The 27,234-nt window shown below is 44.9% G+C and overlaps 1 protein-coding gene across 3 annotated transcripts in view; it reads right to left on the reverse strand.

Moving 5' to 3' along the window:
* Positions 1–27,234, reverse strand: part of OSBP2 (oxysterol binding protein 2) — a gene marked incomplete at its 5' end in the record, with an annotated part of 180,987 nt that overhangs the window by 142,584 nt on the left and 11,169 nt on the right. For 2 of the 3 annotated variants that reach the window (XM_081174816.1, XM_081174815.1), the window contains one exon: positions 7,868–8,076. In XM_081174816.1, the coding sequence (XP_081030942.1) occupies positions 7,868–8,076 (209 nt within the window). Of the gene's footprint in view, positions 1–7,011; positions 7,603–7,867; positions 8,077–27,234 lie in introns of those variants that run through there. The other variant, XM_081174817.1, reaches the window with a different exon arrangement.

Below are 27,234 nucleotides of genomic sequence, written 5' to 3' on the forward strand. Positions count from 1 at the left end.
TTGCCTGATCATTTTCAGATCTAGGCAAGAAAAAGAAACCATACTCGGCTTGCATTTTAAAAATCCATTGGTGATCCAGGGAAAAAAGGCAGAAATCTTTAGAGATATACCAAAACAACTTCTGGACTTAAGAGCTACATATAAAGACCTAGCAAGCTTACTAAGAAACAACACAATCCCATACAGGTGGGAATTCCCTCAAGGATTATCTTTTACTTTGAAAGGGGTGAGGGTAAGAATCAGAACAGCAGAGGAGCAAGAAAAGTTCCTAAACGACCACGGGGAAGACCTTCGGAAAGGAATAGCAGGTGCCTGGCCACCTCCTCCGCCTGGATTGAATCCGGTTCCACCTCCAGACAAAAACGAAAAAGGAGACACCCCAGCAGGTAAATAATTAGTCCAAGATGTCTCTACAGCTTCTTAGTTGGAACATTAATGGCGCAAATTCTCCCGAAAGAAGGAAAAAGATTTTTCATATTTTGAGAAAAGAACAATTAGACATTATTTGCCTTCAAGAAACACATGTGACTAGGCTCCATAGGAGAGTACTAATTAACAAGAGACTAGGCCAAGAATTTATCTCATCAGATAAAGTAAAAAAAAGAGGAGTAGTGATTTATGCAAAGGAGGCCCTAGCACCAAAATTGATCTTTAAAGATGAACAAGGAAGAATTTTGGCGATTGAAATTCAAGCACAAGGAGAGAAATTTTTGATTGTAGGAATTTATGCACCAAACGATGGAAAATCGGAATTTTATAAGAAGCTACATGAGACAATGTTGGACTATATTGATTATACTAATATCATCCTGATGGGTGATATGAATGGAGTTGTCTCCACATATATGGATAAGTCCCAAAATCAGAACTTGACTAAAGATGGCAGACTCCCAAAGACCTTTTTTGAACTTACAGACAATATGGACTTGATTGACATCTGGAGAACAAAGAACCCTCTAGGTAAAGAGGGAACTTTTTTCTCTGAGGCCCATCTTTCGTGGACAAGAATCGACCAGATTTGGACATCTAGAGGACTGGCACCTAAGATAAAAAAAGTCGAGATCTGCCCTAAAACTTGCTCCGACCACAACGCCTTGAAAATAGATTTAAGACTTACACCAGCTGGATCCTTCAGATGGAGAATGAATGACTATTTGTTTAGAGATCAGGAGATTGTGAAGAAGGCCCAAAAAACGTTGAAAGATTACTTCGAAATAAATTTGAATACTTTGGTGGAAAAGAAAACAATCTGGGACGCAAGTAAAGCTGTGATGAGAGGATTTCTGATACAGCAAAACTCTATCAAGAAAAAACTCTGGAATGGTAAAAAAGATAAGATCTTGGAGAAGATAAGAGATGGCGAGAAAAAGTTGAGACTAAACCCAAAATCAAAAGAAGTTTTAAGAGAAATAAAATTCCATCAAGCACAATATGCAAAATTGATAAATCAAGAAGTTGAATGGAAAATTAAACAAATGAAACAAAGATCATTCGAATCGGCAAATAAATGTGGGAAGCTGCTGGCATGGCAGCTGAAAAAGAGACAAAAGTTGAACTTTGTTACCAATCTAGAGGTTGAGGGAGAATGTATTCAGAAACCAGAAGATATTAGAAAGTGCTTCCAGAGATATTTTAGAAAATTGTTTACTCAAGGACCCCAAGTGGAGACTGAGATAGATAATTTTCTAGGAAGTTATGGCCTCCAAAAATTAACACAAGACAAGCAAACAGCCCTGAATTACAAAATAACACAACAGGAGATTGAAAGTGCCATTCAGAACATGCAATTAGGCAAATCTCCAGGTCCAGATGGGCTTACCTCCAAATACTACAAGACATTGAAGGAATATTTGGTTCAGCCATTAATGGAGGTATGTAACCAAATTATGGAAGGAAAGGGGGCACCCGAATCGTGGAAAGAGGCATTCATCACCTTGATTCCTAAATTAGAATCTGAAAAGACTCAACTCAGGAATTATCGCCCTATCTCACTCCTAAATGTGGATTACAAAATTTTTACTAACATTTTGGCAAACAGATTGAAAAAAGTCTTAAATGAAGTAATTCATAAAGATCAAGCAGGCTTTCTCCCTGGCAGGCATATGTCTGACAACACTAGGAATATCATTGATGTTTTGGAGTTATTACAGACAAATCTGAACACGAAGGCAGTTTTGATATTTATAGATGCCGAGAAAGCCTTTGATAACATATCTTGGAAATTTATGAAGAAAAATTTGGAAGGGATGGGAGTGGGAAGGGCGTTTCAAAATGGTATTGAAGCAATCTATTCAGAGCAAAAAGCTAAACTGATAGTAAACAACGTGGTGACTGAAGAGTTTAAAATTGAAAAAGGGACACGACAGGGGTGCCCCTTATCACCCTTGTTATTTATTTCTGTCCTGGAGGTGTTGCTGAATATGATTAGGAAGGACCAGCGGGTGGAAGGAATACAGGTCGGGGAAAAACAATACAAATTGAAGGCCTTTGCAGATGACCTGGTTTTGACATTACAGGAGCCAGAAGCTAGTACAAAAAGAGCCTTAGAACTAATTTCTGAATTTGGTCGGGTGGCGGGATTTAAGCTGAACAAACAAAAAACCAAGGTTTTGGCTAAAAATCTGACACCTTCAGAAATAGATGGGTTTCAGAAGGAAACAGAATTAAATGTTGTTCCAAAAGTGAAATACCTGGGGGTTAACCTGACTGGGAGAAATTTGAATCTGTTTAAAGATAATTATGTAAAATGTTGGTCGGAAATTAAAAAGGATTTAGAAATATGGTCGAGACTGAGACTTACCTTGTCGGGCAGAATAGCTGCAGTCAAGATGAATGTATTGCCAAGAATGTTGTTTCTGTTTCAAACCCTTCAGATCGTGGACAGAGTGGAATGTTTTGGAAAGTGGCAGAGGGACATTGCGAAGTTTGTCTGGCAGGGCAAAAAGCCCCGAATAAAATTTAAAATATTAACAGATGCAAAGGAAAGAGGGGGGTTTGCCCTGCCGGACTTAAGACTGTACTATGAAGCTGCATCCCTCTGCTGGTTGAAAGATTGGTTCTTGTTAGAAAACACTGATGTCCTAGATCTGGAAGGGCATAGTAATGCTTTTGGATGGCATGCATATCTCTGGTACGACAAGGCAAAGTCTCATAAACTGTTTAAAAACCATATTGTCAGGAAAGCTCTACTCATTGTCTGGACTAAATACAAAGACTTATTCGAAAGTAAGACTCCGAGGTGGCTATCACCGGTGGAGGCTAAGGCTGTAAAATTTCGTAATATGGAGACTGGCTGGTTGAAATATTGTGAGATAATTGAAAGAGATGGTGACACTTGGAGGTTGCAGAGTTTTGAAAAACTGAAAGGAAAGGTGCGAGATTGGTTTCATTATGCCCAAATTTTAGAGATTTTTAAAAAAGACAAAAAAATTGGTTTCCAGGTGGAAAAATCAAAATTAGAGACAGAATTACTTGAACCTAAGACGAAAGTGCTTTCAAGAATGTATAATTTGCTGCTTAAGTGGAACACCCAAGATGAGATAGTTAAATCAGCTATGATAAAATGGGCACAAGACATCGGGTACAACATTATGTCTGAAGACTGGGAAAGGTTATGGACCACCGGTATGAAATTTACGGCATGTACTGCCTTAAAGGAAAACATTATGAAAATGGTATACAGGTGGTACATGACCCCAGTCAAACTTGCAAAGATATATCATTTGTCTGACAATAAATGTTGGAAATGTAAGGAAGCTGAGGGAACCTTTTTTCACCTCTGGTGGACATGCCCGAGGGTGAAGGCCTTCTGGGAAATGATCTATAACGAGTTGAAAAAGGTGTTTAAATACACCTTTCACAAGAAACCAGAGGCCTTCCTCCTGGGCATTGTGGGCCAGAGAGTGTTAAAAAAAGATAGAACTTTCTTTTTATATGCAACCACAGCAGCAAGAATTCTTATAGCTAAACACTGGAAGGCACAGGAGTTACCCACGCTGGAAGAATGGCATTTGCAGCTGATGGACTATATGGAATTAGCTGAAATGACAGGCAGAATCCGAGACATGGGAGAAGACGCCGTGGAAGAGGACTGGAAAAAATTTAAGGACTATTTACAAAAATATTATAAGCTATATGAATGTTGAGAATTTGCTAAATGTTCTGGAAAAACATGCTTCAGTATTGAATTTGGTAAACGTTGAAAATTAAGTTAAGATTTCGAAATGTATAAATTGTGGACTATATAACTAAATGAAAACACAAAAACATATGAAATAAGGTATTAATTTGCTGTTTATTTTTATTGTGAAGAAAACAGGGGATGGGGGACGTGGGGAAGTCTGATCGATCATGAAAATGGATGTGAAAAAGTGAATCTTTTCTTTTTCTTCTTTTATAACTTCTTTTCCTTTCTGTAAAACTGCTTTTGATGTGCTATGGATGATATACCTTTCTTTTACCCTGGAAAAAAGCAATAAAACTTTATATAAAAAAATAAAAAAAAAAAGAAAGATGGCATTTACGCTCTAGCGATTCACTGACGAGGGGAAATTATTATTTTTTGCTCATCAGGACTCTCTTCTTCAGCCAACACAGGAAGGAAGCCTCTGGCAACAGGTAGGAAATTCAGGTTCTGGAGCCACACACACAATTTCCTGATCAAATGAAACATTGTTCTATCCCAGATGAGGCAGTTGTGGTTTTGCAAAGGGATCTCCAGCTGAAGGGCATCTTGATGATGCAACCCTGCCTTTATGCTAGGTACAAAGCTTTGGAACTAGATTGATGGAAGTGAGGGGGCAGATCCTGACGCTCACTGGGGGGGCGGGGAGCACGTGCCAGCTCTCAGAGATGAGAGCAAGAGAAAAGACCCTTCATTCAAGGAGGCTAGAAGCGAGCAAGTGGCAACCCCAAGTGACCCGGCAACCAAGCAGCCAGCTCATGTTGCATAATGTTCACACCCATTAAGCCCAAGCAAACACAACCAGCCTGTGTGATGAAAAGAAGCAGAAATAACAGGAGGGCTTGTAGGGCATGATTAATTAAAAAGACGCCCAGCAGCCTCCATAAAAGGGCAACATGCTCCTACGTCCCTTGGGCAGCCCCCACTCCACCAGCTTCTGCAGGGGAGACTCGGCAGGTTTTAATACCAAACCGCTATACTTATTCCATTAAAGTCAGTGGGAATTAATCAGACTTGCAAGCAGAGAAAGAGAGCATTGAAAAAATCCTGGGGTGGACTGCTTGTTTATTTTTAGTGCCAGATGTAGGCAAAACGTGGTTTTATGGTCTCTAAAGAGGATTAAAAATCCCTTTAATCTGTGTTATGACATTGCTCTCCTTCAAAGTGGAATGAAACTGGGGCTTCCTGAAGTCAAGAGTGTCAGAAAGGAGCTAGCAAATGCATCCATCCTTGCGAACAGACAGAGGGGAAACAAGTCTGGCCAAGTTGACAAAGTACTGAATTTGGATCTAATGGGCGTGGATTTAATGAACACATGGCTGAGGGGGCCTGGGCTAGGGGGAAAAGAGGAAGAATAATGTGACGTTCTAAAGGAATCTGTGTGTATGCGTTGGTGGAGGGGAGAGAGAGATAGAGAAGCAGAATTATCTTTGGTAGAAAGTGATTCAGGGCAAGGTAATAGCACAATGACAGGCTGACAGCAAAAAGGTTCAGGAAGGGTGGGAAGAAAGAGTTTAATAACTTTTTTTACATATAATTAATTGAGAACCACTTCTATAGCAAGAGGTCGCCAATATGGTGCCCTCTAGATGCTGTTGGACTACAATTCCCATCAGCAGGACCAAAGGTCAGCAGTTATGGGAACTGTAGTCCAAAGTATATGGAGGGCACCACACTGGTCACACCTGCTTTACAGTCTTGGAAGCTGTGCCTAAGACGTTGACCCATTGTTTACGTTACTATTTTCATACCTGCAGAAGCATTCCTAGAAGCCCTGGAAATGGCCCTGATGTATCTCAAATGTTTATTATCTCCATACAGCAGTCCCAAAATATAATACCACCACCTTCCTTTCATTACTCAAGCATGTTGCTTAGGAAAACTGTTCTATTCATTCCAAAGGAAGCTTCTTCCAGTATTACTCCTAGGGCAGCCTTCCCAAACCTGGCACCTTTTGGACTACAATTGCCATGAACCCTGGCCATTTGCCATGTTGGCTGGGGCTGATGGGAGCTGTAGTCCAAAAAAAATAATCTGTAGGGTATCAGGCTGGGGAAGACTGTCCTGGAGAAAGCTGCTTCCCCCTGCCCTCCTACCCCCCACTTACTGCAGCCTTGAATATCTGTTTTTTAAGATATTACAGTTCCTCTATAAATAAACCTGCTGCAAATTTACCTCCTGAAACTATATCAAGACAAACGTTCTCCTGTAGAAACCCTCAAGTGGCTGGAAATTGTGAGGGAGCAGTAAGACTGAGGGAGGAGTTGCATAGTTGCACAACCTCTGACCCCTCAAACCAAAACACAGGAAGCTGTCTTATACCGAAGTTGGACCACTGGTCCATTTGACCCAACACTGTCTATGCCGAATGGGAGCAGCTGTCCAGGGTTTCAGACCAGGGGCACATTCCCAGCCCTATCAGAAGACACCAAGGATTGAACCTTGGGTGTATGCTGGCTGCTTTGCCATAATAAACATTGACTGATTGGACCTGGGACCTTCTGCATGCAAAATGGGTACCCTAACCAGTGAGCTATGGCCCTTTCCAACTAGTAACTGCAGAGACGAGGAAAGAGAAGAGAATACAGGGACAACCTGTCCACTTTTACTTCCACATTACTTTCCCCATTTCCCCCTGCACACTTGCCTGCCATTCACAACCCCTACAAGGCTCTCTGGGGATTCAGGCAGGGGTCTCTCCCAGCCCCTCCGGATGGGATATGTTCTACCACCGAGCCACAGCCCTCGCCCAAGTCTCCAGCCACTCACAGGGGCTCGTCAGGTGCTGCCCTGCTCTTTCAATTAAACAGGCTGACAACATGCCTTACCAAGTCCCTGGCTGGTCGTGAGGCAGGCACGGCTGGTAGTCATTGCTTGACCTGTGGCAGAGGGTGAGACGCGACACAGCATCCCTGGGCCTTCACCAACAGCTTGCACACTACCGAAAAGGAAGCGCGAGTTGCGCAAGGCAGCTTCCCACCCTGCAAACCTGAAGCCTGATAAGGTCACCACCGGTGGTCACCGTCTTGAAGACTGTGTCACAGAAAACCAACACCTCCCAAGTTCATTTGCTAGCCTGGAAAGCCCTCTTCATTCCATCTCGGTCAAATGTAACATTAGTATCGCCGTCACTCAACACAGCGGCAAGACCTTTACGCCACCCTGAGACTGTGTGTTTGTGTCGAAGGTATTAACAGTTAAAATAAAGAGATTCTGGATGGAAGGTCTGGTCAAGATATAACGGGCCCTGTGGATTTCTGGTTTTAAAATGCTGAAGTACTGTTTCTGAACTCCTTTGGGCCCAAGCTCACAGCTGTATGGAAAAGCTGCTTGCTCTGCTGATTCATGCTGACCTATCCAAATTCTTAGAGGAGACAGTCAGGCATGCAAGGCACCTCTCTCCGGCTGCAGAACCTTAAGGAGCCTTGCATAACCAGCCCCTGCAGCACCCACATTAAGGATTAGAATCTAGTGATTTGTTTAGTTTTCTGGCGTAGGAGCCAAGATTTAGCTCAGTGCTCCTGTTACGACATTGCACCTCCACTAAGGACGGTGCAATTCTCAAGGAACAGTGCAATGCTTCCTCAGACCCCAGTTTCCCCTGCAACTTCTTCTGCCACTGGGGTGTTCTGCAGGAGAGGAGGGGCCTACAGAAAGATCCTCCCCACCAAGCACGGACTCTACCTGACTGGTTGTTCCTCATGCGGATGGCTTTGGACTTGGCCAGCTCCAAAGCAGTGACCCATCGCTGCCGCTCCACTTCTGAGTGAGCCTTCAGGTGGTATGTCCTTCCCCCATTGGAAAGCACAATGTTACAAGAGTCCTCTGTGTCGATGTGAGCCGTTGACAAGTTGATGGTTCCCCGACAGGTGTGAGCCATTTCAGCTTGAGTCCTGCAAAAAGGAACAAGGGAAGAAGCATAAGCAAGCGCCTTGGGTTTCACCTTCTGATCAAGGCTAGCAAGGGGGTGGGGGACCTCCCCCGCCAGGACTTCCCTAGGCACTGAAACCAGGATTCCCACATGACTGCATCAAGTAAAACTTCCTTCAGGCAGCAGGTCCTGGTTTGAACTGTGCCAAGAAACATTGAACACTAGAGCTTTCCAAACTGTGTGTTGCGACACATTAGTAAGTCAGCTGCAGTCTGCAAGTGTGTTGCATGAATGCTCCTCTCGGGGCTACAAAGGGGTTAGTTTAACCTCTGGTTTGCTAGTAAAACTGAATTACAGTGGTGCCTTGCAAGACGAAATTAATTCGTTCCGCAAGTTTTTTCTTCTTGCGAGTTTTTCGTCTTGCGAAGCACGGTTTCCCATAGGAATGCACTGAAAATCAATCAATGCGTTCCTATGGAGACCGTCCGGGGACAAAGGGGAAGCGCCGCGGGCCTTCCCCTCTGTCTCCGGACCTGTTTTAAAGCAAGGGAAGGGGCAGCGGGGAGAATCGCTTCTCCCCGTTGCCGCCCCTTGGTTCAAAAGGGGTCCGGGGAGAGAGGGGAAGGCGCACGCGCGCCTTCCCCTCTGTCCCCGGAGATTGCGGGGCTGGCAACGGGGAGAAGCGATCTTCTCCCCGCCGCCCCTTGCTTCAAAAGAGGTCCGGGGTGCGGTGGCAAGCTTCGTTTTGCGAAGCAAGCCCATAGGGAAATTTGTCTTCCGAAGCAACTCGAAAACGAAAAAACCTTTCATCTTGCGAGTTTTTCGTCTCGCGAGGCGTTCGTCTTGCGGGGCACCACTGTACTGTGTCACAAAATGATGCATGTCTACAAAGTGTGTCACTAATATGAAAAGTTTGGAAAGCTCTGCTGTAAGCAGTGCCTTCACTGTGGAATCCTGGATCTACTAGTACTGTACATCTCTGGGTAATCTGCCATAGATCAGCAAAGGCTTCCTGATGCCTCGTTTGTTTTGCATATATACTGAAACCAAAACTGGTAACACAGAAATAAAAACCTAGATTTCAGTACAGTGGTACCTCGGTTTACGAACAGTCCTGTTTACGAACTATTCGGTTTATGAACACCACAAAACCAGAAGTAGTGTTCTGGTTTGCAAACTTTACCGCGGTCTACTACCAGAAGCCGAATGGTGGAAGGGCACAGGCAGCGGGAGGCCTCATTAAGGAAAGTGCACCTCGGTTTAAGAATGGATTTGGTTTAAGAACGGACTTCAGGAACAGATTAAGTTCGTAAACTGAGGTACCACTGTATAAACTTAACTCAAAGCAAGCGGCACCTTAAAATCAGCCTTCACCAACCTAGTGCCTTCCAGATGTTCTGGACGACAACCCCTATCAGCCCCAGGCAGCAGGCAGCTTTGCACTAGAGTTGTAGTCCAAACATCTGGAGCACACCAAGTTGGTGAAGGCTGCTGTGCATCTGCTAGGGAGTCACCTGTGTATGACAAATTGGATGAAACCAAGTGTTTTAGTCTTGACAGACGAAACTACAGTAGTGGGTGTGCCTTAAGTAATGCCAACTGACAATGTTATATATCAAAAGAGACACATTCTCCCTCAAGCAAGCAAGAAGTCTAAGCTCCTTGTGAAAATGTTTCAATTGTCCTGCGTACCTGTTGTCCTGTTGCAAAGCATATATTTGCCAATAAGTTGTCAAAGAACAAACAGAATTATCCGGAAACTCAGCTCTGTCTGCTACAAGCCCATTCAAAGAGTAGCAGCCTGTTTACTTTGCTGTGGGGTCCCTAAGCCTCAAAAATAGCTGGAAGGTTTGACAGCAGGAAGACTATAATTTCCCAGCAGTAGTCATACTTAAGGCAGCAGAAACAAAAACAAAAAACCACAAAGTTGTGCTCTGGAAATCCCCGGGGCGTGTGAAAACGGTGAGGCTCTGAGGAAAGTGGTCTTTTTCTCCGCATAAACTAGCATTGCTGCATATTATTCTAATCCTGCTGTATGAAGAGTCTAAAGTGTTCTGGGCACTGCACAGATATTAAAAAACAAGTCAGCCCCTGCCACAGTTTCAAAATCTAATTATTAGATTTATACCTAAGAACATAAGTGCAGCCTTGCTGGGTCAAGACAAAGTCCCACCTAGTCCAGCATCCTGTTCTCACAGTGGTCATCCAAATGCCCATGGGAAGTCTGGAAGTGTAACAACACTCTCCCCCTACCCCACCCCAATTCCCAGCAGCTGGCATTTGGACCTCCAACAGCAGAGATAGAGCACAGTCATTCTGGCAAGTAACTATTGAGAGCATTAAACTCCATGAATCCTTTTTAAACCCATCAAAGTTGGTGGCTGTCATTACGTCCTGTCAGGTGGTGAGGTGGCTGCTCATGAGTAACCAGGCAGGACTCCCACCTGTCTTTAACAGGTTTTATTTGTGCAAACTATTTACAGTGCAGAACCAGAAAGTTCATGTCCGTCTCAGTCACTTGCAGATTCCGGGAGTGGCCTCTTCTGGTCCCCCCCCCAAACATAAGAACTTAGACATCCCAAATCTTCGCCTCCCCTCCTTACGTTTCACCCCTCTGTGCAAACTGGGCGACGGAAACGGCGTGCCTGTTTCCTGGCTGGCCAGGCTAGGTGAGGTGCTTGGGCTCTCAGTAGCATCTTCGAGCCCTCTCCTCGCTCGGCTTTCCTCTTCCTCCTCTGCTCCACTGGAGGTGTGGTTTTCCCCACTGTTGGATGAGGAGCTGCTCCTCAGAAGCATGGGAGGCTCTCTGTATTCCTCTGCCTTCCACCCCTGTTCCCATAGCAGTCCCCTGACACTTCCTGTGGAAGCAAATTCCATAGTTCCCTAACCTTTCCTCATAGGGGAGTTGTGCCACCCCTTGAACATTTTGGTTGCCCTTTTCTGAGTACACGCTGAAAAAGATATTAAGAAGGAAGACAAAAACAAGCCTATTTCCTACGTCTGGGTAGCTTCCAGATTGTCACTATTTTACAGGGATGATTCAACTGTATTCTTGCGCACTTGGAACATTTATGCAACCCACTTTCATCTCACTCTGTACTGTCTACCCTGACTGGCAGCGACTCTCCAGGGTTTCAAGACAGCAGGTTCCCATCCCTGCATGGAGATGCCATTGCGAACTGAATTTGGGACTTTCTGAATGGAAGGAAGTTGCTCTACCAACTCAGCTAAGCAGAGCCCAAGCCATGCCGTGTGCAATTTCCTGCCTCTGTAGGGCTGCTTAAGGTCTTCCTGGTTATTTTCACTAAAGGCATCACGGCTTTGCTGCAAGCGAAGCAAATGCAAAATTATCAGAAATGAAGATGTAAAATCCCAACAGCTAAGATGCTGCTAAATTTAAGTGCAGGTTGCACAGTCCAAGGTGCCCATCCAGATGGTTAAGTGAATCCAACCCACCCACCAGCTTCCGTTTGGCATCCGAAGCCTTATTCATGGAAACCATATGCAAATTTAAACCTGCAAGGAAGATATGCAGAAAACTGCAATTATTTCATAATACGGCTGCTACAGTCGTACCTTGGATCTCAAACGCCTTGGCTCCCGAACAAATCGGCTCCCAAACAATCAAAACCCAGAAGTGATTGTTCCGGTTTTCAAACGATTTTTGGAAGCCGAATGTCCAGCGCAGCTTCTGATTGGCTGCAGGACACTCCTGTAGCCAATCAGAAGCCACGCCTTGGTTTTCAAACTGTTCCGGGAGTCGAACGGACTCCCAGAACACATTCTGTTCTAGAACCAAGGTACGACTGTACTGGGATCAGCTGCTTTGAGCAGTTCAAAGTTCTGGTCTTGACTTACAAACTCTTAGTGTATTGGGCCCAAAGTACCCATCTCCTTATGTGCCTCTGCTATCCTTTGAGATCCTCAAAGGTCTTTCTCTGGGTTTCCCTGTCCTCCCAGGTGTGGTGCAGGTGCTACTGGAAATACAGTGGTACCTCAGGTTAAGTACTTAATTCGTTCCGGAGGTCAGTTCTTAACCTGAAACTGTTCTTAACCTGAAGCACCACTTTAGCTAATGGGACCTCCTGCTGTCGCCGCGCCGCCAGAGCACAATTTCCGTTCTCATCCTGAAGCAAAGTTCTTAACCTGAAGCACTATTTCTGGGTTAGCAGACTCTGTAACCTGAAGCATATGTAACCTGAAGCGTATGTAACCTGAGGTACCACTGTAAGGCCTTCCCAACTAGCGGCACCCCAGTTCCAGAACGCTCTCCCCAAGCAGGTCACCTGCTCCAATGCATTTTCCAGCATCAAGCAAAACCTGCTTTATTTTACCAGACTTTTTAATGTTTTAGCATGCTGGCCGGTTTAATCTCAATTAAACGGCAACTTGCAGTTTTTTTAGCTTATTTTAATGTATTAGCTGTTTTAAGAAGTTTCTAACGTTTTACTTTAAGTTACCCAGATAACTTGTGTTTCAAAGGGGGGGGGGTAACTTGGAACAAACAGAATGAGCACAGCTCACAATGCTGCCAACGTGGATCGCAGTGCTCAGCAAGCTGCACGTGTCTTGCTCAAGACTTTGCTTGGAAATCAGTCATTCGTGAATTACTTCCAGACACATGCACTTTCCCAGAGGATAACTTCAACAAACCAAACGGCTGGACTGCGTTCCAGAGTACGTTGACCAGCTCCTTTACTCTCAAAAAAGGGATCGTTTTTTAAAGGGAGGTTTGTTTTTTTAATGATCACTTTTAAAGATAACACGGAAATCTATTTTCCCTACTTGCACGCAGACACTCCCAGAGTGCTCTCAGCAGACACTTCCCCATCTACTGCTATGCACGGAGCCGTAAAGGTGCCCTTCAGCAGTGAATAGCCAGTATCTCGACATATTTTCCTACTCAGTATTAGCATCTCAACGACTGAATAACAAAAATACATGGGCAAGTTTCCAGTCTCAAATATGAGATAATCCTTAAGAAGCATGTATGGAGGGAGTAGGGGAGACACAGTCCTGGATTACTATGTAGGCGCACACACACACACACACACACACACACACACACACACAAAGATAATGCTAGAACATCAACCTTCGGTCATTTTTGCTGGTATTAACAAACAGAAGGATATTAGCAAGAGGGCACCTAAATAAGGAATTGAGAAAAGAATGCTTCTCCAAAATACACATGGAACACTGTTTTAAACACCTAATGTTTAGCACTTGGTTAAGTAAAAATTGTGTGAAGAACTCCATACATTGTTAATTGCCACCTCAAATATAAGCTGAAACCTTATAGGAGTCTAAGTGAGCATGCTTGGTTGTAAAGATTAATTAAGGTCACTTCCCAACCCTATCTGAGCAGACATTCCAATTGTATTTTGCAGATAAGTTATACCTTCCTGATTTTTTGTTTTGGCTTCTTATTTTTGGAAACATGTTTGTTGCGCAAGAGCACCAAATCCATGTTGTCCAACCTGAATTTGCTGGACTACAGTTTAATCCCACCTGCAAAATGGAATTGGTCTGGAAGTGTGCACTGCTAGGATAATGGAAGCCTATTAGGATGGAGAAAACCAGTGGGACACTTATCTCTTGAGCATAGAAGCACATGCTACAGCACATCAAAGAGGACACAAAGTCAAAAGAAGTAGAAAAATTAAAAGAGACAGAATTGTCCACTGAATCACTGTGAGTGGTAGCACACAATTCCAAGACTCATTTAGTCCTGAGGACATACTGTCTCCAAAAGGTTCAGGGTGATCTTGACACCAATAATGAAATCAGTAAGCATTGTTAGAAACTGGGATAGAAAAGCCAGGAGCCAAATGGCTTCTGGGACTTAGATTGTGGGGGCCAAAACAGAATGTCTAGTCATCATTTGGGGGGGTGTCAGCAACACTTTATTATTTTGATAAGCATGAACTAATATGCAATTCACATAAGTGACACATTGTGAATATCACACTTTTAACAGAAATTGTTAATACATGTTTAATTTGGTGTTTACAATAAAAAAATATTGGTACCATACAGTAATACCTCGGGTTAGTCGCTTCGGGTTAAATCTTTTCAGGTTGCGTCCCGCGGTGACCGGGAAGTAACAGAACAGGTTACTTCCGGGTTTCGCCGCTCGCGCATGTGCAGACGCTCAGAATGACATCACGCGCACACGCAGACGCGGTGAATCGCAGACGCGGGTTACGTTCTGCTCATGATGCGAACGGGGCTCCGGAATGGTACAGAGGTACAGTGGTACCTTGGGTTACATACGCCTCAGGTTACATATGCTTCAAGTTACAGACTCCGCTAAGCCAGAAATAGTGCTTCAGGTCAAGAACTTTGCTTCAGGATGAGAACAGAAATCGTGCTCCGGCGGCACAGCAGCAGCAGGAAGCCTCATTAGCTAAAGTGGTGCTTCAGGTTAAGAACAAGTTTCAAGTTAAGTACGGACCTCCGGAACGAATTAAGTACTTAACCCGAGGTACCACTGTACTTCAATTTTCAAAACACCCTCACTCTTTATTGTTAAACTCCTTAACATATTGTCTATCCTTAGCATATACTTTGAGGCTTCAAAACACATACATTTCAGTAATCCTTGAGTGTCAGCCAGGCGCAAAAAATGGCACCCAGACTTTCTGAGGTGCTCGCAAATGGAGAATCTTTAGGCACAAAATGCACCTGGCGCCCTGCTAATTTCAAACCCTGTCAGGAAGGCATCCCAAAGAGTAAGTGTTGGGTGACTGCAACCACTTACACATATCTTCTGGTCACAACAGTGAGGTATAATTACCAGGTACCCTTAATGACTTGTCTGTCTAGTCACCAATGCATGCTTGTTGCGTTTGAGCCAGGGCAATGGGGCCTTTCCCCCCAATATTCACCTCATTTTAAAACGAGAATACCTTTTCAATGTTTACACCAATGTATGATACATACTGTATTTTGCTGATTCTCAAGTTTGGGGAAGTGATCTCATCTGTTTCCGATGACTACGAAGCTGTTCTGAAGCCAATATAGTTGATTCATTAAAGGATGTAAAAAGGATTTGCAACTCCACCCTACAAGGAAGCTGGCTATATGCCGTGTGTGTGTTTTAAGGGTCAAAATTTCTTTGGGCTTTTTAATTTCCTGGAGACCAGTGTCATGTACTAGCAGATGAGTGAGTTGTAACATTCTGCCGAAAAATCCAGCACAACTGCTGCAGTAGCGGAAACTTGTTGAGCAACAGATTGCAGAATCTATTGTGCAACAATGTTTCCCTGGTACAAAAGAGTTCAAGAGCAGAATATGTATATCGCTAACAGTGTTAGAAACTCTGATATACTGTATAAAGCTAGGCACTACATGGCTCCTTAAACCAAGGTTATAGTTGCCAAAGCAGAATGCCTTGTTGCCATTTTGTGGTAGGATGGCTCTAATGTCTTATTTTTCAAATGATGGACTGACTGATTGATTCTCAGTTAAACATGTGTCTAGTATAGATGTATACATGTGTCTAGTTCAGATTACTTAAGAACTTTGAGAACTTAAAAGAATTAAAGACACTTGGTCCAGGGACAGTCCACATATATACTGTACTGACCTACTCACGCCTCTATTTTTTAATGGTGACTGCACAGAAAAAGCATTTTGTTTCTTGAAATTCATTCTGATTGTGCGGATAAAATACAACTGATAGAATTCTACAGGATGTGGTATTAGTCTGCGCAAACAGTCAAGATCCAATGATCTGCAGGCATCTTCACTTGGCTGCAAGTGGTCGATATGTGCTTGGCGCCTGGCTAATTTCTAACACTGATCCCTTGAAGGCTGCTTGAAACCCAGCCTAGAGTTGATGCAGGTGCACGTCACTGCGCACACTGCTATTCCCTAGAGAAGCCTTCACCAATTTAGAACCCTCCAGCAGTGTTAGAAACTGAGATATGAAAGCTAGGTGCTAAATGGCACCATAAATCTAGGTTATAACCACAGCAATGGACCACAGCCTAGGCCCTAAAAAAAGCTCAACAACTTTGAACTGAACCCCCCAAAAACATGGGTAGATCACTGCCAGATTTTAATTCAGAAAGTAGATTGCAGCCTCTTGGGAGTTGGCCACCCCTGGTCTAGTCCTTCCCCTGCCCACACCCTTAATATTCTTAAGAAGGTCTCTTCACCAGTCTTCAGAGAGTAGATGGAAGTGGGGAGGCAGAAAAAGGTCCTCCTTTCCTTCCACTCTGCAGTTTTAATCTGAAATCTTAGGTGCAGTACTGCACCCAGAACTCAGAAACTGCTCACGCTAATGAAATTACCTGTCGCAAAGTGCGCCTAGAACAATGGGCGTTTGCAAACACTGCCCTCCAGATGTTTTGGACTACAACTCCCATTAGCCCACAGCCAGCAAAACTTCTCAGGACTTCTAGAAATCTCAAGTCTTACAGAAGAGAGTAGATTTTGTGATTCTGTTACTGTCCTAATAATACAGTTTCTGAAGACACTCAGCAAGCATCTGACCCACCATATACCATCCTTGGAAGCTGCGCTACATATAAGTCATTCCTCTTCCATTGGTCCTAGGCAAATCAGAAACTTCCGGTGTGGCCTCATTCTCTCAGTCCCTCTCTTACATGCAACCCGAAGTGGCCTTGAGCCCAAGCGCTGCCTCTCTGAGACTCCCACGCACCCAAGGCAGAGTGCTTTGCTGTGTTTCTGATCAAGCTGCATCACATGATGCCTCAAGGACTCCAAGCAATGCTGCATCATGGAACTCATATTTTCGTCTCCAGAGCCACAGAGTAGGATGATTAATAGCCTTGGAGGAGAAGCCAGGTGCTCAGATACACTTACATCAACAGGCAATGCATGTCCTAGTTTCCCTCTCTCCAACTGAAATGAAAAATGCAGGCACAACCTCCGAAAACAAATTGTGCCGTGTGGCTACTCAAACAAGTTTTGAGCACCAGACTGCCTATGAATCAGAACATAATACTGTAAGAACAGCCCTCCTGGATCAGGCCAATGGTTCATCTAGTCCAACATCCTGTTTTTACAGTGGCCGCCCAGATACATGTGGGAAACCCACAAGCAGGGTCTGAGCACAACAGCACTCTCCCCACTTGTGATTCCCAACAACTGATATTCAGAGACATACAGTGGTGCCTCGCAAGACAAAAAGAATCCGTTCTGTGATTCTCTTCGTCTAGCGGTTTTTTCGTCTTGCGAAGCAAGCCCATTGAAGGATTAGCGGATTAGAGCTATTAGCGGCTTTTAGCGGCTTTTAGCGGCTTATCTGCTGATCGGATCAGCTGATAAGCGGCTTAGCGGCTTAGAAAAGGGGGGGGAGGGGGAAAAACCAGCAGGAACTCGTAAGACATTGTCGTCTTGCGAAGCAAGCCCATAGGAAATTCGTTTTGCGAAGCACCTCCAAAACGGAAAACTCTTTCGTCTAGCGAGTTTTCCGTCTTGCGAGGCATTCGTCTTGCGGGGCACCACTGTACTGCCTCCAACAGTGGAGATATAACAGAAAGCTTAGCTGATATCACAACATCCTTACTACGAGTGCTAGAAACTCAGATATATAAGATAGACACGAAATGGCTCCTTAAACCAAGGTTACGGTTGCCAAAATGGAATGCCTAGTTGCCATTTGGGGGCAAGACGACTCTAAGTCTTATTTTTTTAAGGATGGGCCAACTGTGATCAATTCTCAGTTAAACACCTGGCTAGTTCAGATGACAACCTTGAGCTAGGTTAGGAGCTTTGAGAACTTGAAGAAGAAAAGTCACTTGGTCCAGGGACAGTCCATATATATTGGCCTATTCCAACCTCTTTTTCTTAATGCACTTGCTCAGGCTGCACAGAAAAAGCAACTTGGTTCAACAGATTCATTGTGATTGTACAGATAAAATACAACTGATAGAATACTATAGGGTAGGATATTAAGGTGTGGAAACAATCCAGATCCAATGATCCCCATATGGTGGAGGTGTCAGGCACCATCCTGGCACCCAGGCATCTTCACTTGGTCACAAGTGGTCGAAAGCTAGGTGCAAAATGTGCTTGGCTAATTTCGAACACTGCTCACTAAACTCCTACCACAAGAACCGAGGAGCACAAAAGGAGATCTATATACAAGACAGCAATGTGGGTTTTGCAGAATACTTTGAATTGCATGCTGCTCAAATTGCACCTTCACTGCTGCTTCCTTTGCTGCACTGGGGGGAAATCACAGTGCTGCCTTGGAGTTATGTGTGGACAGTTGCTTTGAACTTCTCTCCAAACAAACCACAAGCAAGAAGTCAAGGTCTGCCTGGGGGTAAACAAACCAGGAGCACTGGTTTGCACATAATGCAACATCCACAGCTGTTGTTTCCTTCCAATTCAGCAAATAGAGTTTTTCAGGATTTGAGCAGCATGCAGGTAGGTAGCATGCTGCTTACTCATAGTCAGCCATAGTTTTCCTAGGATATGGTTTATCATTACAGTCATACCTCAAGTTGAATACGCTTCGAGTTGAGCGCGTTCGAGTTGCACTCTTCGGCAACCCGGACGTAACGGAGCGTGTTACTTTCGGGTTTCACTGCTTGCGCTTGCGCAGACGCTCAAAATGACGTCACGCGCATGCGCAGAAGCAGCAAAAAGCAACGCGCATGTGCGCAGACGTGCCGTTGCTACTTACATTTACTTCTGGATGCAAACGAGGCTCCGGAACAGATCCCATTCGTATCTAGAGGTACCACTGTATATGTGAACATAGATATTCAAATACAACTTGGTTCTTTGCTTAATAAAAATCTTATTATTGTTATTGTTATTATTGTTGTTATTGTTATTACAATAAGTGGTAGAGTTCAGAAGGGGGCAATACAAGACAAGACAAGCATTATGTCGAATCAAACCAAACAAAAAGAATGCATGAGCTGGTGGCAACTGGTTCAGGCTGGGGGTTACAAAAACAAAGGCCTGCTGTGCTTATTATAAAAAAGGGCAGCCTGAGCTGGCCCACCTACATGCCCAAGTATCTTTGAGGTGGGGTTGAACTATTCCTAACCCTGAAACAATTATTCCCGGAATGCAATTTTGTAAGGCCAGTGCTTTTAAAACTAAGTATACATTACTTCATATCAGCGGCGTAGCGTGAGTTGTCAGCACCCGGGGCAACGCAAGTAATTTGCGCCCCCTAACCCGGGGCAAGGCAAGTAATTTGCGCCCCCCCTAACCCCTAACCTGCGAGTTGCCGCTGGCGCTGCCGCCCAAACGACGCCGCTTGCCCGGAGGAGGAGGGGGGCAGAGAGGCGAGGAAAATGCAACGGCCCAGCAGCTGCAGCAGCACCGGCGGAGGCGGGGCTGTGAGGAGGGGCTGCCTGGCGCGTCCTCCGCGGCGAGCGCTGAGAGCCGCTGCCTGCCGGGCGCCTTCAGCCCGGACGCGCGCACAGCTCGTCGTTTCCGCGAGACATGCGGCTCCGCTACAGCCTGCGCCCGAGGCTCTTCGGCGACTCCGGAGACAGCGAGCGCGCCCCCCCCCCAGATGTTGCGCCCGGTGCGGCCGGCACCCCTGGCACCCCCCACGCTACGCCACTGCTTCATATGCATTTTAAAGTTGTTGGCATCCATTTGTCTCGAGAGAGAATGGAGTGTTCCTCGGGGGGGGGGTCAAACCACTGCGTTAGCAGCAGAGACGTGATTTCCTTGGGGCGCAAGCCTGGGCAGTGTGTATGGAGGTCCCTCCTTTTGACCTCACTGATGTGGTCCAAAGGAAAGGAAAGAAATACGTTTGGTACCAGCTTGGCTACAGGAGTTGCCAGAAAGAGGCATATAGGGCGTCACCCAACAGTCTTAAGGATGCCATTCTGGATTTGTGTAGGGTTTACTCCTTGGTCTTTTCTCCTCCTAAAGATATCCCACAAGGCAGCGGTGATTTAAGGTCAGAGTTTTCCTTCTCTGAGAGGGGCTACCTTTCCCTGATGGACGAGCCACACCGGCCCCTCACTTCCCTGTGCAGAAACCATTTGGACCCATTACCATTGGACCCACTCTTGGTCTTGCCTGCTCCATCAGCCAGAACTTGTCTTTGCATGCTGTGGAAGTCCCCAATTCACTGAGGGTTTGAGACCCATCAGCTACCCTCGCCTGGTTTAGCTGGCCAGCCAAAGCCAGATGTTGTACTATGACTGTTACGACAGATGTAATTCCTAAATTCATTGTTTGAATGCTGTTAGTGCAGCGGTTCTCCACCTGTGGGTCCCCAGATGTTGTTGGACTACAACTCCCAGCATCCCTGAGCTCTGGCCTTGCTAGCTAGGGATTATGGGAGTTGTAGTCCAACAACATCTGGGGACCCACAGGTGGAGAACTGCTGCGTTAGTGGAAGAACGCATAAAAAAATCAAGGGCACATCATAGCTCAGGGTCAGGCAACATAGTGCCCTCCCAATGTTGCTGGACTCTGACTCCCATCATCCCTGACTATTGGCCATGCTGACTGGGGCTGATGGGAGCTGGAAGTCCAACTACAACTGGAGGGTGCCACAATGACTACCTATATCCTACACTTTGTGGATTTTACATTCACAGAAGATTTTTGCAGCATAAAGCAGACAGAGGAACATTCTGCACTTTTATTCCTAGTTACTTGGTTTATTTCCTGCCAAAACAGCCCAGGGCAGCAACGAAACAAAAACATTCTGAAACCGTTAACACATCCTAAAACCAATTACACTCATCTAAAGGCAACTGCAGTTAGAAACATTCCAAAGTAAGTTTCAGGTGAAAAAACCCCACATCTTTCCATCAAGGAATCTGGGGGTTTGCCAGGGACAGTATCCGTCAGTCACCAAATGTCTAGAAATGTTCTCCTAGTGATGAAGACAGAGGCACTTTGCTAGGGACTCATTCCATAATTGGGGAACTTCTTTTCTCCACCTGCGAACTGCTTTGACCACAAATGCAGTATATAAAAAAAATGATTATGCCATTCTGCCCTTTTTCCCTGTATGGCTGATGGGGCTCCAAATTGTCTCTGACAATCCTGCTGGTCTTCACCACCACATGTAGCAATTGTATTTTTATAACCTGCTGATCCAGCAACTCAGCTGAGAGAGAAATAGGCATGTATTTATATTTGCACAATCGGCTTCTGGTTGACAGTGCTGTAAAAGTAACACAGTGAGTTTTTCATTTTACATTTCATTTTACATTTGCGTTTCCATTCCTCTAGCAGAATTATTAATTTGTATGGGGCTTTGTCTTAAAGAACAAATATTATAGTAATCACACCAAGACCTCGCCTAAGTTCTGCAAAATTTACAGCAAGATTACGGTAATCAAAAATCAACAAACAAGGTTGAAGTAACTTAAAAGGCTTAACTAAATATCCCAGAAAGCCAAATTAAGTTTTTTCAATCGTTCTGTATAAACTCTGGTGCCTCTGCCTCTCCCACAACTTGCAAAATGAGAACAATGCAAAAGAAAAATAAAATAAAATCATACTCAATTTGCTTAAATTGCAAAGTGGACACTTTATAGCAGAGATGCAAAAAACGCATTACCTTAAACAACAACAACTTATTCACTATCCTCTTCAAGTATCCTTACAAAAGCTCAAGCCACAGTAAGTTGGTTGATATTTATAAGTTGCCATGAGACTCTTCGTTGCTGCAGCAGTCAGACAAGGCTGCTTTTCTTATACATGCTTATGAAAATAAAATGCACACCAAACATCTTGCAGTTATGAAAAGGTTGCTAACTTGTAGACATGCTTACAGCATCATATTAATCTCATCGCTGCTTAAGACACTCTATCCAAAACACATCTTGTTTAAGACACTTTTTCCATATAAAGCAGAATATCCATAAAACAAATTTGCAGAGTTTACTGGATTTAACAGAGTTTACTGGATTTATTAATTTCTGAGAAAAATACAGCTCATTCCTGTAGTTTTGCCAAAGGCAGATCTAGAGTCTATTGCAGCCTTTTCCAACCTGGTGTCCTCCACATGTTTTAGCCTACAAATGCTATGAGTCCTACTTAGGGATGGTGAGTGATGTAATCCAAAACATCTGAAAAGCAGCAGATTGATTAAAAGTTTTAACACCACTGGACGTGACTTCACCATTATAGAGTTCACACTGTCCAAGAGCCACTTCAGCATCTACTGCAGAAAGTGTTTCAAGAATACCATAGGCCAATACAGGGCTAATCTGAAACAGCTCTATAAATTCACTTCCCTCCTCTCCCTTTTTCAGAGAAATTCCACCATCACTATAGATTGCACAATCTTGTGCGCACCGACCCCTCTCGCTCTCCAGGCTTCAAGGATAACCTCCTAAAGCCTCCAGAGTGCGGCGGGAGCTCCCGCTGCGCTCCGGAGGCTTCGGGTTCCTTTCGCTGAGGGGTAGGTGCCCCTTCAGCTAAGCGGGAGGAGAAATGGAAGGGGCTCCGTTTCTCCTGCCGCTTCGCTGAAGGGGCGCTGCGCAGAGAGGGAGAGATTTTTTTTTCCTTGTTCTCCCCCTCTAAAACAAGGTGCGTCCTATGGAGCGAAAACTACGGTACTTTGCTCCACAACTTTAAAACTCACCTGTCCCTTGCACTAATGGGCAGAGAACTGAATATAGCCCTACTGTTCCCTTGCAAACCAGGGCGAGAAATCATGGTTTGAAGTGGGTCTGCATTTCCCACCCTACATGAGCTCTTCCATTTATTATCCATTATTATCCAGTATATATTTTGGTAGAGGAACATAAAGAAGAGAAACTATCGAAGCTTCACATTTTCTTGATGCATTCTTAACCTGTTCTGTGCCCAATATCTGCTGTCATTTGAACCTTCTCCTCATATTGCATTGTTCTATTTCATCAGCCCTTGTTGGACCTAGACATATAAATATACAGGAATATGTATGTAGACTGCTTCACTTTCAAGCAGATGCAGTGAAAGCTGCCTTAATGTGCTGGTCCCGGGGGGAAGGTTACCGTTGGCGTAGTCAAAGTCCGGTCCTGGGTCACTAGCCTGGAAACAGTTCACAAGGAACGGGGCGAGGTCCGAAGCAGGAAGCTGGGCGGGGACAGGAACACTGGAGGGTCAGGTCTGGGTCCAGGCAGGAACAGGTACTCAACAACGATGTTGCTCCCGCAACCTGGTTGACTGGCCTTTATCTTCTCTGAGGCCAGGGGCGGCCCCGGCCCCCAGGAGACCCGCCTCTCCTGGCCTTAAGGTGAGCACTCCTCCTGGGAGAAACCAGTTCCCTTCGCCTCTCTGCCCTGAGCCTCTGCAGTTCAGGAGAGGCTGAAGGGTTACTGGGCCCAGGGGGAGACTCACCTGTAGGCACTGAGTCCTCAACCACCTCTGGAGCCAGAGTGGATTCACCTGGTGCCTGCTCCTGAGGATCCGGCACAGGTGCAGGCGCCTCAGAATCAAGGCCCTGCCCCAGTTCAGCCGTGCAGGCTGGGATTCCTCCGGTTCACCCTCTGAATCGGATTCCCAGGCCATCACGCTTAACAACAGACTAATAAGCACACTACAGTTTTTTCACACCAAGCACTGGGATGCCCCATTCTGGACCAATTGTAGTTTCCAAAACATTTCAAGGGAAACCCATCTAGTGAGAACGTTAAATCCAGGACATGAACAGGGGCCCTAGCACCCAGGAGTGCTCCAACAAGACATAATCAATTTCTCCCTCATAGCTCCTTTGTCCTCATAATCTCAATGAAGACAGGAATTTCCTGTTCATTCAAATGAGTGCAGAGTTGCCCTTAAGTGTGGCCTTTTATTCATAGCCACTGTATGCCTGAGCTCTACATGTTATGGTAGGGAAATTCCACCTACCCAGTCACAAAACAAAGTCATAAAAATGGGCAGAACAGGAGACTTGAGAACAAAACATTCTTGGGGGAAATTGGGGGGGGGGAGGCAACTAGCCTCTTCTACATGCAGTTCACAAAAAACAAACAATGCACTGGCTACTTTTAGGATGCTTCCGAGAAATACACCCTTTCCCTGCACCTTTTCCATTGTGCAACCCACCTGCAGAAACCTTCCATTATAATAAAACTTGTCACCACTTTTGCAGCAGGGACAAAAGTCCCATTCTGGGACAGAGATATAAATGACAAATAAATGTTGCTTGCGAACAAAATGCAGGCAGTAGCATATTCATCCTAAAGAATTCTCTTAACCCATCTTCAGTGTCAGGTGCTGGTGTGGTTGCTCGAGAGTAAACAGGCAAGACTCCAACCTGTCTTTTCCAGACTTTATTCTTGGTGCAAACTATTTACAGTAAAGAGTGTACAGTGTCTGGCTCAATCACTAGCAGAATCTGGGAGTGGTCGGTCTTTGTACCTCCCCCCAGCATAAAAGTCACATCACCCCCAGCCTTTTCCGCCCCTCTCTACGCCAAAGCCTACTGCGCAGAATGGGCGCTGGCAAGGGCGTACTTCCCGCCTCTCCGGTTTGCTCAGGCTCGGTGTTCAGGCTCTTCCTAGCATCCCCTGGTCCCCTGGTCACCAGAAGAGGAACTGCTTCGCAAGATTTTCGGAGGCTCCCTATAACACAACTGCCTTTCCATCTCTCGCCTCTGAGCTGATGGCAGTTCCCTGACATTCAGGTTAATGTATTTGAAATAAGTTATCCAATAGCGCATGAGCTCTGGGCTTAAGCTTCTTGTCTCATCTCAAGTACTTGGTTTATTAAATGGAAACTGACAGATCATGACTGTCAAATATGAAATTAAGTTTCCTATACAAAATACTGCTGTACTGTACTGTACAGCAGAGCTCAGAAAGAGAACCCAATTGTGGGAAGCTGCCCTAAATGTTGCCCCTTCCAATGTCTCCAAAAAGCAGTGGAAATTAGGGACAATGTTTAAGGTAGTCTTGACCAACCAGGTGCCCTGCCACTGTCTGAGGCTGCAATTCCCACTATCTACTGTTAACCAAAGGAGCCCTCACTACAATTACATATGGATGCAGGCCAATTTGAAGAATGTAAGTAGAATGAATTTCTTCCATTTACTTTCTGGTTTGTTCATAAAAAAGTATTTATATTACACCATTCACCTGAAAAGTATTTATTTACTCGCTTACATTTATAATCCAGCTTTCCTCCATCATGGAATCCACGGAGGCCTACATGTGGTTTTCAGGCAATCCAAGCACTGACTAGACCTGGACCTACTTTGATTCAGCAAGGTGGTGCTCCTATGTGTCATTCAAACTATACCCTGGGACTTCAGTAAGAATAAATGTTGAGCAAGCATTTCCAAGCAGAAACCCTGAGTGCCAGGGCAACTTCAAAACTTGCATAAATAAGGAACAACTAAGAAAAGGGCATGTTGCTCTAGAACTTTTTTTTTCTTTCTTTTTAAGCAAAATGTGGCAATGAACACTCATCGCTTAGCATGCATGGATGATTTTAAGGGTTGGGGTGCTGCCAGCAGCCCATAAAAATGTACTCTGTGATCCTGGAGATAGAACAGAAACATCCAGCTCCACCTATGCCTTATAATGCTTCCCTGACAGCAGCATCAGAAGAGGGTTCTGGTAAGAGGAACCAGTTGCCACATTTGTCATGAGTGACTCTATGCCCAGGGATGTAAGCATTCCATTGCCCAAATCATCTTTCCCACAGCAATGCCTCAGCAGCCTCATCCTAAATTTGACCATGCACAAGTTCAGTTGCTGCAGCCCTGGTTGCTTCCTTAGCCTCCGCTTCCAGATATCGCCTCTCTTTTCCTTCAAATCCCTCCTCAGAAGCAGCCACAAAGCAGTGGTGCAGGTTGAGAGGCTTAAGAAGTCAGAGCACAGGGTCCACCTGTCTAACAGGCTGGCAATGGCTCTCCAGGGATTCGGAGAAGATTCTCTCCCCGCCTTACCGGGAGAAGCCAGGGACTGAAGCTGGGGTCTTCTGCATTTATTCAATTTATATACCACCCTTTATCAAAGATTCCAGGACGGTGTGCAACATTAAAAACACATGACAGAACATCAGTGACAATAAAACAGAATAAAAAGCATACTGACAGACAGTCTAAAATAGAATAGTCATTATAATAACAGTCCTCTCCTCCACACTTTCACAGGCCATAGATTATTTAATAGCTATAGGATTGGGTAAAGAGGAATGTTTTTCCCTGGTGCCTAAAGGCATAAAATGATGGTGCCAGGCAAGCCTCTTTGGTGAGAGCATTCCACAATCAGGGAGAAAGAGCCCGTTCTCTTGTTGCCACCCTCACACGGCACAGAACTTATATGCAGGGAACAAAGTTAATTCACTGACACACTGTTCTCATTGCACAGCATCCCCTTGCACACTCGTCTCTACTCATTTCAGAATGAAGCTTTCACAGTACGAGAATACAGAACAGCCTCCTCCATCAACGCACACACACTCTCTCCAGATGTTTTGGACCACAACTCCCATCTGAACATAGAACTTGACACGGTGTAGGCGCAGTTTGCTGCCAAACAACAGCAGAGCTGCCAAAATCAATCAGATTATTGCTCTTGGTTTCTGGCAATGCAGAAATAAGGAATCAAGTAAGCAAACGCCACTGAGCAGACAACCGTAATGCTGTGTGGAATACGGTCCAAAAGTGGGAAACCTCAAGCTCTCTATATCTGGCCCTAGCCATTCTTCATTCATGCCCCCACTTCACAGGCCACTTCACAAATTTATAAACCATTTTTACCACTACAGTGGTACCTCTGGATATGAATGGGATCCGTTCCGGAGCCCCATTCGTATCTAGAAGCAAACGTAACTAGCAACAGCACGTCTGCGCGTGTCACTTTTCGCTACTTCTGCGCATGCACGTGACGTCATTTTGAGCGTCTGCGCATGCGCAAGCGGCGAAACCAGGAAGTAACACACTCGTTTACTTCTGGGTTGCCGCGGAGCGCAACTCAAATGCGCTCAACCCAAGGTGCATTCAACCCGAGGTATGACTGTACAAAGTAAAAACAAAATGCAAAATGTAGAAGTTTTTTTTAAAAAAAAAATCTTCTATGAACTCTGAAATAGTAAAGCCATTTAGAAAGTATAAAAATATTTAACATTGTTTCTAAGAACATAAGAAGAGCCCACTGGATCAGGCCTGCGGTCCATCCAGCCCAGCATCCTGTTCTCACAGCGACACAGCCAAATGTCTATGAGAAACCCTCAGAGCACAAGAGCATTACCCCACCCTGTTTTGGTT

The sequence above is a fragment of the Podarcis bocagei genome (assembly GCF_964188305.1).
Source record: "Podarcis bocagei genome assembly, chromosome: 16".
Lineage (NCBI taxonomy): Eukaryota > Metazoa > Chordata > Lepidosauria > Squamata > Lacertidae > Podarcis > Podarcis bocagei.